Below are 13,183 nucleotides of genomic sequence, written 5' to 3'. Positions count from 1 at the left end.
CTTGCCTAAATCGGCTTATGTCTCAACTTGGGGTAGAAAGTCTTAACCATCTTACCAGCAAAATAGAGACCCAAGAAACTTTGTTGCCTCTGAGTCTCCCAAGTAGTCTAGGACGGACGTTCATCTACTTGATGTGCTTATTTTTTTTTCTAAGATAGAACTGCTCAAAATAATATTGACAGACCAGGGGGCCAATTCCATGTCCTGGCTTATGCCCCACGACATCACAATGTCTCTATACTATCGTCAGATACTCTAGTCGAACATTTCAATGGACCATTTAAAATAAGTTGTGTGGCCTGATGAACAAGCTGCCAGAATGGCTTGGACCATGTTTTACCTCTCCTCTTTATTTTATGGAGTGTAACACAGGCCTCAAATACTTAATTTTATTTTGAGTTGCTTCTCGGGCAAAAACCCCAAATGATCTTGAATATGGCCTTCGATGAAGTGACAGAGTCAGACTGTTCCACTTGTAGATTATGTAATTGTCTGTCAACCTTTATCTTTAGGTTGCTGGGCACGGTTGATTTTAATTATTTTTTTCTAATCCTAAATTTATTTTACAACTCTGGGCTAGAGGACTGGGAGAAGTGTAAATGTTTGAAGGTGTGGCCGCAAATACCATCTCCAGGGTATCCCTTCTGTCCCCATCTAGGGACGTAAGTGACATATATGTAGGACCAGACCGTCTGGTAGGTCTTCAAGTTCTTGCAATATAGTGACCTCCACACATCTCAACAGGGCTCCCTCATATGAATCAGTGCAGGCCTCAAGTCAGATTAGGAACCCTTAACAAACTTATCAGAAGAGTGAAGACCCAGGAAATACCAATGCCACTCTAAGTCCTGGGGTCTCACATTTGGCGTTCTCGAATCGCACCAGCAAATCGGCAAGATTTCTTTCCCAGAGAACGCAATTGCTAAAATGCATCAGTGCTCCAGAGTGGAGTTTGTCTATTTAAAGGGGTTGATGTAGAAAATAGGCCTCAGCTAGGCCTACCAGTGCAAGGGGTTCGCCCTTCTCTGCTCAGAGTCCTCAGACTATTAGAAAGAAGTTGGCACAGAAACTGGAATAGAAAATACAGAGTTTAATAAACCTCATGAGGTGGAACCACATTCACCCAGCACCCTGTGGTGCTGAATGAAGGTAGCACACAGAGTAGAAGAACCATGGGTCTTTTATACCCACACAGGGGCTCAGAAAGGGGCGGTACAAGTATACATGAGAAGAGTTACATACATAGATGGTCATACAGAAATGCACAGTCGACAGTAAAGGAGGAGCTAGCAGTTGCTGACTCTGGTAGAAACAACCTGATAGTTACAGACTAAAAACAGATGCATGGACAGTTAGATATTCCTGCGCATGTGCAGGGTAGCAGAGTCTAAGTATAACCAGTCCTTTAAACAGAGCACAAGGGTAAACAAAATGGCTGCCAGAAATACAAAATGGATTCCACAAAATGTACAAGATAGCCTCTAAATACCAGATGGATTCTGCTAACGCTAATTTAATCGCTGCAAATTTACGACATTGAGGCCACCAAGTCAAATCAACCAATAAGAATATAGACAACACTGTTGGGTGTAAAAGGTATTAGCGCTCATATGGTAATCACCTACTATTACTCTACTACATTCAACATTTCTGGTGCAACCAAAAAGATTTTTGGGGGAAGGGAACACCCTACTTCCCTAAACTGAATCCAAAGGACTGATCAAAACAAATATACAGAGTTTTCGGAGCACACAGCTTATACAACGCTTTTTTTTTTTTTTTTAAAGATTTTTATTGTTTTCACACATAACGGTACAGTACTGTAGATGAGAATAGCAAAGTCGTTCCCCAGCAGAAACCAGCACCTCCCCTAGCCCTACATCCAATCCTCCCGCAGCGCCTCCGCCTAAGTTTCCAAGTCCGGCATCCCCACCCCCGATAGTTGCTCCCGAGTCCTTCTCATCAGTCAGTGTCGGAGGCTTCATCTTCCCGTGCTGGCGGTGGTTCACATATGCCCCCCCTGTATTTGTTCCATGCCCCCCACACTTTATTCCATTTTTGTGGACACCCCCGCCCGATGAACACCGATCTCTCAGCCAGCAGAGCCCTATCCATGTCCCTTCCCCATATTATACAACGCTTTTAGCAATGCAACTAAAACACCAGTCCAAACACAATTCAATTAAATTCTTTTGTTCGTCTTCTTTTAATTTCGTTAATTCCAATCCCTTATGCCAACGCGTTTCGCCGTGGTCGGGATAAAACCAGCGGCTTCTTCAGGGCTGGAAATAATACAAAATGCACATTTGTAATCACACAATATGGCAGTAGTACATGTGCCATAATACCCAACTTATGACAACCATGTGCAGAGGACTATTCAAACCTGTATTTGTGCAGAACAAATTCAATATACATTGTCATTAAAAATTCTTTCCAAGTAAAAGCTGCTCAGATTACATGAAAGACAGTTAAGTCCATTCGATTTGAGGACTTCATTCACTTTGGTTGAAATCCAATAGTGCACATAATGTTGTAAACCATTGTAAATATTTAGCCTAGACCCAAGTGCACGTTAAAATTATATAACCCATGTGTAGGTGAAAAGTAAATTCATTTGCGTCATGTTGGCACCAATACCTTAGATTTCTCAAGCGCTTGTCTGTATTTCGAAAATAATGCAAGAAAAGATATTGTAAAGAATAGTTATTCTGACACAAACGGATACACGAGGCAAGAATACACTAATTGACAAAAATACATATCAGTCAATAAACACATCGGCAAGAACCCTACCTCTGAAAGTATCCGTCCATATAGTATCCTCCCTCTAAATCCTCTTCCAGAATTAGCAGTATTCCCGCTTATAGCAAGACCAATAATCGGCCATTCAATATCCTTCCGTGTGGCATCCACCATTAAAATTTCTTCCAGAAGTAACAGCGTTTCTTCTTCAAGTAAACCAATAATCAACCCTTTAGTATCAATACATCACCCATTAGTCAGACTCGTATTCACTTATAAGAAATTGTTTCTTTACCTTTCCATAAAAACACCCTAAGCTTATCCTTTCCAAATCCCTGTGTGTTTTATGCTGTGGCGTCCCACTCGTAGCGTTCCACTGTTTACTATAATCCAATTGAAATGTCAAGATACCTGAAAATAAACAAAAATGGTATCGTCCATTATTTATAATCCTTTAAGTCTCCTATTTTGAAACCCATATCCAACAGACTACTTGCATCTTACCTATTCGTGTCTTCACGTAAACGAACCGGAGTACAGGCGAAGAACAACGTCTTCCGGGTTTACGAGGCTCTTATCCACCTCAACATCAAGAAAGGACTATGCCGTTCCATTTTGGACGCCATCTTAGCCTGGTGTTATCCAGTCCTCATTATAAATCCTAGCGTTTCTTATCGTCTACATTTCCAAATCCATGTTTCGGTAAAGAAAGATTCAATAGAGGCACCACACTATTCCATTACTCTCTGTCTACAATTTCTTAGCCATATGAATATATTCCCTTGTCTAATAGACTTACAGTACTGCTGGCTTTATAGTGATCGAGAAGGGACTAATTCAGTCCAATTCCTGAATGCCATCTTCCTCTAGTGTTCGTAAGATCACTTACAATAATACCTACGTTAATAATATGTTATATTTATGTTGTCACTTCCTCCTAAATCCCAGTATGGTCTAAGTTAGTTATAACCGTCAAAATTTGAATATGCACACCTACAGAACTGCTAATTGGAGGGTCAGATTACATAGCATTAAAATAAACAATCAGATGCAGATTTTCACCCATTGTGTCAGTCACCTAAGAAATACTGTAGTTCCCGATCATAATTTAATCCATCCTCTACCGCTCGCAAGCGCATAATCCAACTTGCCTCGTGTCTCCGCAGCATCAGTTCCCGATTCCCACCCCGTGCGTCCATTTTGATGTGCTCAATCCCAAAGAATTTAAAACCCTTATTTTTATCTTGAGCAGAGCATTTGTGTACATGTTCTGCTATGGGGTATCGTACATCGTTGTGTTTGATTGCTCGCCAATGTTCACTTACTCTTTCTTTTAGCATTCTTATAGTGCTACCTATGTACACCTTTGAACATTTGCATTCAATTACATAAATAACATATTTGGTAGTACATGTTATATGGGTTAGCACATTATACACTTTACCATCATTAATTCGAAATTGCTTTGTCCTATCCTTTGCACATTTGCACACTGTGGGATGTGCAAATGTGCAAAGGATAGGACAAAGCAATTTCGAATTAATGATGGTAAAGTGTATAATGTGCTAACCCATATAACATGTACTACCAAATATGTTATTTATATACCATTTTTGTTTATTTTCAGGTATCTTGACATTTCAATTGGATTATAGTAAACAGTGGAACGCTACGAGTGGGACGCCACAGCATAAAACACACAGGGATTTGGAAAGGATAAGCTTAGGGTGTTTTTATGGAAAGGTAAAGAAACAATTTCTTATAAGTGAATACGAGTCTGACTAATGGGTGATGTATTGATACTAAAGGGTTGATTATTGGTTTACTTGAAGCAGAAACGCTGTTACTTCTGGAATGGTGGATGCCACACGGAAGGATATTGAATGGCCGATTATTGGTCTTGCTATAAGCGGGAATACTGCTAATTCTGGAAGAGGATTTAGAGGGAGGATACTATATGGACGGATACTTTCAGAGGTAGGGTTCTTGCCGATGTGTTTATTGACTGATATGTATTTTTGTCAATTAGTGTATTCTTGCCTCGTGTATCCGTTTGTGTCAGAATAACTATTCTTTACAATATCTTTTCTTGCATTATTTTCGAAATACAGACAAGCGCTTGAGAAATCTAAGGTATTGGCGCCAACATGACGCAAATGAATTTACTTTTCACCTACACATGGGTTATATAATTTTAACGTGCACTTGGGTCTAGGCTAAATATTTAGAATGGTTTACAACATTATGTGCACTATTGGATTTCAACCAAAGTGAATGAAGTCCTCAAATCGAATGGACTTAACTGTCTCACGTAATCTGAGCAGCTTTTACTTGGAAAGAATTTTTAATGACAATGTATATTGAATTTGTTCTGCACAAATACAGGTTTGAATAGTCCTCTGCACATGGTTGTCATAAGTTGGGTATTATGGCACATGTACTACTGCCATATTGTGTGATTACAAATGTGCATTTTGTATTATTTCCAGCCCTGTAGAAACCGTTGGTTTTATCCCGACCACGGCGAAACGCGTTGGCATAAGGGATTGGAATTAACGAAATTAAAAGAAGACGATCATTAGAATTTAATTGAATTGTGTTTGGACTGGTGTTTTAGTTGCATTGCTAAAAGCGTTGTATAAGCTGTGTGCTCCGAAAAGTCTGTATATTCAATAAGAATATAGAGCAAGGTTAGTGAAGAGTCTTAGATCCCGACGTACCAGTCAGATGAAGTCCAAGGCTGGGAGGTTATGGGATGACACTCCACTCCCCTATGTAAGTCAGAGAGGCAGAACAGTCGGGGGATACATAAGACTCCTGGAACATATCTATCTCCTCTCTCTTGGCTGGCCAACAGGGGTGAGTGGAGAACCGGTAGAGGAGAGGAATCCTGGAGCCCATACACCCTGGGGGAGCTCATGACTGGAGGCTTTTGGGAAGTGATATGCCTATATAATCAATAAAGATAAGACCGGGCAAGGACACCTTCCTTTGAGGGTTGATGGATGTGAAGGGAATAGCACTCGGGACTCAAAGACTGAACTTTTGAAAAGAAAGTAAAGACAAGATATATGTTCTGTTTCACTTTTAGTACTTCTGGAAAGTATGATATGACTGAGCTTTTTCTATTCCAAAATGAGATATACTGTCTCCTGACACATTTTGGCACCCCACCTCATTGTGTTCATCACAGCAAGTTTTTGCAAAACAGTTCTTATATCATGTATAACTGATATGCCCAGCATCAGCTAGATGTAAAATACTTTTACCAGTGACGACAGCTGCACGCGATCTTTGTAAATTTTACTAGCTATTGGCAGCATTCACTTTAATAGTTTCAACAAACCAGCCCAACCAGAGGGCTCCAGTAAGTTAACTCAGTATACTTCTGGCTTCGTCTTAGGGCACTAATGAAGCAAAACGCTTTACTTAACACTTAGCAAGTCTGTATTCTTTCTCCTTTCCTTTTTACAAACTTATATTACCAACTTGAAAATAGTATTTCATCATGTACAGTCTAGTCCTCCAAAATATGCCATTTAATCTTCGGAGTTATGTGGAGAAAAACAACTATTATTAACTAAACCCCGTCGGGGTTCAGAGATCAGTAACAGACCTACAAAAATATTGCTGCATTACTTGTTTAAAAAATCCATCTGTCTCAATGCTCATAGGTTGATTTATGCTTTTATGGATCTATGAAATTGTCCCAGCAGCAATCAGATTTGAGGTTCAAAGCTCCCGCAGTAAGGGTGAGTTAAAAGGTATTGGCCTTGCCATCGTAGCCAATTCGTCAGAAGCCCTGATTAAGGTCTGGAGTGACGATTCTTTCTTTGTGGTTTAGTGTGAAATCCTGCTCCTGTTTTACCATATGTCTAGAGTAACTAAAGGTGAACATCTGGAAAGCCTTGCTTAATATTTAGAAATGTAGCACTGTTCTGGTTTTGCACCTGGAATTGGGAGTTTCTCAAATAGAAAAGAGAGAGTTTGGAACCATAATGTGATATAAGACTTAATGATTAAGAATAGTGTAATATTGTTGGTATTCCAAGACAGTAGTGTTGAGAGTACAGAGTAGCCACTGCTATTCTAGACAGTCAACCTCAGCAGTAGACAGCTAAACGTTTGCCTAAATTTTATTTTGCTGTTAGTTTATAATTTGCAGATTTGAAAACATACGAGCATTTATGGTCATCTCATTGATGAGGACTAGATTAATAGTGTTGAGAGGAAAGTCCTATACATTGCTCTGGAGGGCCCTGCTGTTTGACAATCAGGCGAGTCCACTAATGGTCATTAGTTTTAAGGCTCGTAGACTTCAGCTTTGGCCTTTGAGGTGAAGGGAACCCAGACTGCACCCTTTTCAAGGGTTTCGGCCCTCCCAATCTGCGCTAGACGAGAAATACTTTGAGTTCACCGTACGTTTGGTAAGTGGAAAAGTGATATTACCTCTCCTGCTTTGAGGGAACAGTTTAGGGCTTCCACATGTAAATTCCCTGTTAGTGTTCCCTAACTGGGTTCCTATACGTCTGTCATGTCTCTGACATGCATCGAGTGTGCATGTATATTGGTGAGGGTGGTTGTAGTTGAGTGTGATAGAATCCGATGGGCTCCATGTGTGTGCCACACAAATTAGTAGCTAACTTTATTAAAAAAAAAAGCCTGTTCAAGGTCCATGGTGGCCTCGAGAGCCTGCATGCTTTAAATTCCTTTTCCTCCAGATTAAGTACAGTGGTTCCTGTAGGTGTGGAATGTAGCTCATCAGCTCTTTGAAGTAGCCATAGTGCCTAAGCCAGAATAATGCCCACCTCTTGCTCTGCCTTGATCTCATACCTGGTCCCGTGTGGCAGCATGTTTAGGGATGCTCAAATAGAACAAGATACATTTAGCCATTATCACTGCATGCACTGGTCACGCATTGGTCATGCCGCTTCTTGATTTTCGGAGCCCCTAAAATTCAAAGAATGTGCAATATCAGATTGGCTAGGTCTGGCACAAGCAACAGACTCCTTGACGCATATAGTGGTCCTTATCTTTCCATTATCCAAATCGGAACAGCTCACCAGGGTAGCAGGGAAGATCCCTAGATCGAAGTCACTTCTCTCTAGACTGGTAGATGTTTGGATCCCAAAGTCTGAAGAACCTCTGTTATAGCTGATTTTGTGAGTGAGGAGATCTGCTTGCCCAGAGAAGACACTGAACTGCACCTTCCAACCTTAGTGATCTGCTGCTATCTGTGTATAGTGCCAAGTTCATTGAAAGCACACTACACCTCCGACGAACACTCCAAGTTAGCTTCTCAGGAGTTACCATCCATTATTGTGCATTACCATCAAGAGCCTTTGCATGTCATTGAAAATGAGCATACTTTAGCATTAAAGATCCCTTGTAGCAGGCATCTTTTGTTATAAATGTAGATTATTTTTACATTGTGCATTAGACAGCCGCGGCCCGTGCAGGTAGGAGCCCTTGGGTCCCGGTGGGGGGATTTAAACTGACGATGGAAAATTAAATAAATAATTAACTTTCCCTTGTCATCATCTGCTGAACCCCACCCCACCACCCCCTTCCCTGGGCCCACCGCACTTACCTGCACGGGCTGCAGCTGGTATTAGAATGACGATAAAATAAAACTCGTGAATAACTGAATAATAATTTCAAGAACTTGCTTTGACTGCTAAAATCAATCATAATCTTTTGGCAATAAATATTATTCATTGTAATAGCTATCATTCTAATATTTCAGTGAGGACCAATGCTGTGATGATGAAGACCCGCCAGAAAAATATGATGCTAAAATTGTGGTGAGTGATGCAATATTGTGTACTCCTTATCTTAAAACACCAGTGATCCTCCATACACCCTAGCCCTCTCCTCACCAATCCCTCCACCTGACAGCCCTCCGTGACCTTAAGCTGGATTGAGATCCCAGCCACCTATTATGTGGGTTTAAAAATGTATGTTGATTTTTACCCCAACCGCTATGCCACTCTCCTACGTCTGAATGTCGGAGGATCATTTGGTGCTTCTCCACATGGAATGCGGCTATCTTGGCCAAGGGGGCCATAGAGAGGGTTCCTGTGCCAGAAGTAGGACGTGTTGTTGTTATTCCCACTACTTTCTGGTGCCTAAGAAGGACAAAGGCCTGCATCCTATCTTAGACCTCTGGACCCTCATCTTCTTCTTCTGTCGGAAGGAAAAGTTGAAGATGCTCACTTTGGCCCAGGTCCTTTCTGCCCTCGACCCAGGAGACTGGCTTCTAGCGTTGGACTTGCAGGACGCTTATTTCCATATCATCGTCCTGCCTGCCCACAGACATTACTTACGGTTCAAGGTGGACCACAAGCACTTTGTTTACAGTGCTCCCATTTGGCCTTACCAGTGCCCCACGGAATGTTCACAAAGGTGATGGCAGTTGTCACAGCTCATCTACACAGATCACGGGTACCAGTCTTCCCCCTATCTCGACGATTGGCTGTTGAAGGCGAGCTCGACCCAGACTGGCATCTCCCACCTCCAGACTACGGCAGACCTCCTGCACTCGCTGGGGTTGACTTTCAACATGCGGAAGTCACACCTGACTCCCTCTCAGACGTTCCCTTTCATTGGGCGGTTCGGGACACAGTGCAGTTTCGGGCCCATCCTCCCAAGCAGTGAGTCCGGGATATTCGGGCTATGATACCAATGTTTCAGCCTCTATCACAGATTTCGGTGAGAATTACTCTGAGGCTGCTGGGCCTCATGGCCTCCTGCATGTGGATAATGCCAGGTGACATGCGAGCTCTGCAGTGGGACCTAAAGTTTCAGTGGGCGTAGCTTCAGGGGAATCTTTCCGACTATGTCCAGATCGTGGATGGAACTGCACAACAGCTGCAGTGGTAACTAACAAACTAAGATTGGGTCAGAGGCAGATCCCTGTCTCCTCCTCAATCAGATCTAACGGTGGTGACAGATGCGTTGCTTTTGTGATAGGGCAGCCATCTGGGAGAGGCTGAGATGAAAGGCGTCTGGTCTCCAGCGGAGTCTAGTCTCCATATTAACCTTCTGGAGCTTTAGGCAACCAGACTGGCACTGAAGTGTTCACGGACAACACCACCTCTATGCGGTACTGCAACACACAGGGCGGGGTGAGGTCGTCGACCCTTTGTCAGGAGGCTCTCCGCCTCTGGACATGGCTGGAACATCAGGGCATAACCCTGGTGGTTCAACACCTGGCAGTTTCTCTGAACGCCAGAGTGGACAAACTCAGCCGTCGGTGCCTGGTCGATCATAAATGGCATCTCCATCTATAGGAGGCACAAGGTTTCTTCCAGGGGTGGGGAGAGCCTTGGTTAGATCTGTTCACCTCCGAATAGAACGCGCAATGTCAGCAGTATTGCATGTTGGATTTTCCAAGGCGGTGCTCGCTTGATGAGGTTTTTCATCGCGAGTGGAGCTTTGACCTCCTCAATGCCTTTCCCCCTATACCACTTCTGCCCAGAGTGCTGAAGAAGATAAAGCATGACCGGACTTAAGTCATTCTTATGGCTCTGAATTTGGCACGAAGAGTCTAGTATCCAAACCTTCTGAGCATGGCCATCGATCCTCTGACCATACTGCCCCTTCGGGAGGATCTTCTGTCGTGGCAGCATGGGACGGTTCTTCACCTGAACCTGTTCCGCCTCCACCTCCTTGCATGGAGATAGAGTGGCGTCAGTTGACAGCTCTCAACCTTCCACCTGAAGTCTGTGATGTCATCTTGGCAGCCAGGCATCCCTCCACTAAATCGGTATACACCTGTAGATGGAACAAGTTTGTGGCATGGTGCACAACAAAGGCTGCTTATCCCCTTACAGCCCCTCTTTCAGAGGTTCTCTTGTACATACTTTCTTTGGCCCAGCAGGGCTCTGCTTTGGGCACCCTTCGGGTTATCTTGCAGTTATCTCTGCCTTTCTGAGACTTCCAGATCAGCCTTCATCATTTAAGTCTCCCATTCTAAATAGGTTCTTTAAGGGTCATATTCACTTGTTTCCACCTTCCCCTTTCATAATGCCCCAGTATGATTTGAATTTAGTCTTGACCTTTATTTTGTGTGCTCCCTTTGAGCCTCTTCATAATTGCCCTCTCAGACTTCTCACTCTTAAAACTGCTTTCTTTGATGCCATCACTTCTGCTCGCAGGGTTAGCGAGCTTCAGGCTATGTCTTCCAAGCCTCCTTATCTGTTTGTCCATCAGGATAAAGTGGTGCGTCTAACAAAAGCTTTGTTCCTTCCTAAAGTGGTCACGCCCTTTCATGTTGGACAATCCATCACTCTGCCCACCTTTTACCCACCCGCATCCCTCCAAGGAAGAGGAGAGACTCCACCATCTAGACCCAAAATATGCGTTGTCTTTTTATCTTGATCGTACCAAAGACGTCCAGGTGGATGATCAACTCTTCATTGACTACGTGGGCTCCAAAAATGGTAGGGCTGTGCAAAAACGGACTATCTCTCAATGAGTTGTCCTCTGCATTAAAATATGCTATGCATTGGCAAAGAAGGAACCTCCTGTGGGGTTGCTTGCTCACTCCACTAGAGCAACAGCGACAACCACTGTGTTTGCACACGGAGTCCTAGTCCTTGATATGTCAGGTAGCGACATGGGCATCCCTGAACATGTTTACCAGACACTACTGCCTGGACAGCCAAGTCCGGAGGGACGGGTACTTTGCCCGTTTGATCCTCCAGGACTTCCTAGTGTGATCTTGTTTCACAGACCCTCCTCCGGGGATAGTATTCCTGGGGTATCTATTCTAAGGTAAGGAATCTATATCTAATAGTCTCTATCAGATGGACAAGTTACTTACCCTTGGTAACGATGTATCTGGTTGAGACATATATTAGTTGTAGATTCCGAACTGCCCCACCCATCCCCCCCTGCTCTGTGAACTGATTTCTAGGGATAGGGTCTCCCCTAAATGGACCTAGTTTTGACGCACCAGTGGTCAGTGTCTTTCATGGCTCTGCACTTCTGCAATGAAAAGTCGTGTTAAAGCACCAGTGGCGTAGCTAGACCAACTGCCGCCTGGGCCGGACCTTAAGTTTGCAGCCTGGTGCAGGTAAAAGCAATGGGCTGTGGGAAGTTGCAGGCAGACAACTTGTTCCGGGGGGTGGGGAGGCTGGCAGACTGCTTGTTCTTGGGGGGGATGGTGGTAATCGACAGACACGACTTTATCACCTCTGCCGCCAAAACAAAAAACTGGACTGTTTCCCCCCCACCCCCCAGCTACACCACTGGTCAGCACGCATGGTCGACGCCTATATAGGTCCTGCGTTGTCATTTCAGCACCGGTGACTGACACAGAGCCAACTGACACCACCTACCAACGCACAGGGTTAATGATGTTGAAAAATCTCCAGATCCAGACTGACGCCTGGGAGAAATTCTAAGGTAAGGAATCTACAACTAACATATGTCTCTCCCAGATACATTGTTACCGAAGGTAAGTAACTTGTTCTTCAGAATTCAGTTCCTCATGGTGAAATATTTTAAAATTAACAATTTATAGATGTGATATTAAATAATTACTGTTGAACGTCATGACTCTTAAGTGATTATTTTAGAGAGATCAATTGGAGACCTCATTCATCAGTTGTATTTCTAGAGTGCAAAGCCTTTTGGTCATGTGTATATCTTGTTACTCTGTCGTTAATGCTCTGCTGTTATCCTTTGTTTGGGTTAGGATAACAGCTGCTTCATATTGAACTGGAATCCTCCTGCAAAGAAAAAGCAGTCAAAGAAGAAAAAGAAAAAACAGAAAACTCTCGGTCAGGATGAGCTGGATCAGGAAGTAGCTGCAATGGCCGGAGGGGATGATGAGGATCTATGACAAGCATATACCAAGATGTTTTCTCAGAGCCAGATCCACCTTGCTAGTTTGGAGCTATTAGACTCTATTGCACATGGCTGACAACAATTTTTTCTGAACCGTGTACTACATACAAGAGCACCTACTCTCAAATATAATTGCTTTGATTGCCTCTTCAACTGAAATAGGAGGTAAAACCAAAACATTTCCTAAGCTCATCCTTTGGAAAACAGCATCTAGCTAAAACTGCGTGCTTGAGCGAGCAGCATCTGGATGGATTGTCATCTGGTGAATAAAAGTTTAATACCTAGAGGGCAACAACCCTAGTTGGTTTGTTACATGTTTCAATACACTACCACCTAGTTTATCTGGCCTGGGGGTTTTACAAGCCTCTTTGACATTGAAATCACAACTTAAACCTTTGTGGCTGTCACTGTATCAGACATTCTGAGGAGCTTTAAGTTTTCTGGATCATACAAACAAGGTAAAGTAAAAATGGAGATCTATGACTTTGAATGAATCAAAGTTGGCTGTAGGTGTGTGAAGTTCTGCATAAGAGACTACACTGAGATGGGTTGGGAGTGGGATAGCAAGGCGGAAGCAAGGAAC

The 13,183-nt window shown here is 43.1% G+C and overlaps 1 protein-coding gene across 3 annotated transcripts in view; it reads left to right on the top strand.

Annotated features, from left to right (window-relative positions):
- The window catches only part of TAF1D (TATA-box binding protein associated factor, RNA polymerase I subunit D), an 82,166-nt gene extending 69,282 nt beyond the window's left edge, over window positions 1-12,884 (top strand). For all 3 annotated transcript variants that reach the window (XM_085649801.1, XM_085649803.1, XM_085649802.1), the window contains exons 5-6: window positions 8,492-8,549; window positions 12,449-12,884. In XM_085649801.1, the coding sequence (XP_085505927.1) occupies window positions 8,492-8,549; window positions 12,449-12,595 (205 nt within the window). In that variant the 3' untranslated portion in view covers window positions 12,596-12,884. The remainder of the gene's footprint in view (window positions 1-8,491; window positions 8,550-12,448) is intronic.
- The last annotated feature ends 299 nt before the right edge of the window (window positions 12,885-13,183 follow it).

The sequence above is a fragment of the Triturus cristatus genome, chromosome 3_2, assembly GCF_964204655.1.
Source record: "Triturus cristatus chromosome 3_2, aTriCri1.1, whole genome shotgun sequence".
Taxonomy (NCBI): domain Eukaryota; kingdom Metazoa; phylum Chordata; class Amphibia; order Caudata; family Salamandridae; genus Triturus; species Triturus cristatus.
Note: the sequence above shows the minus strand (reverse complement) of the source record. Positions and strands in the feature narration are given on the sequence as shown.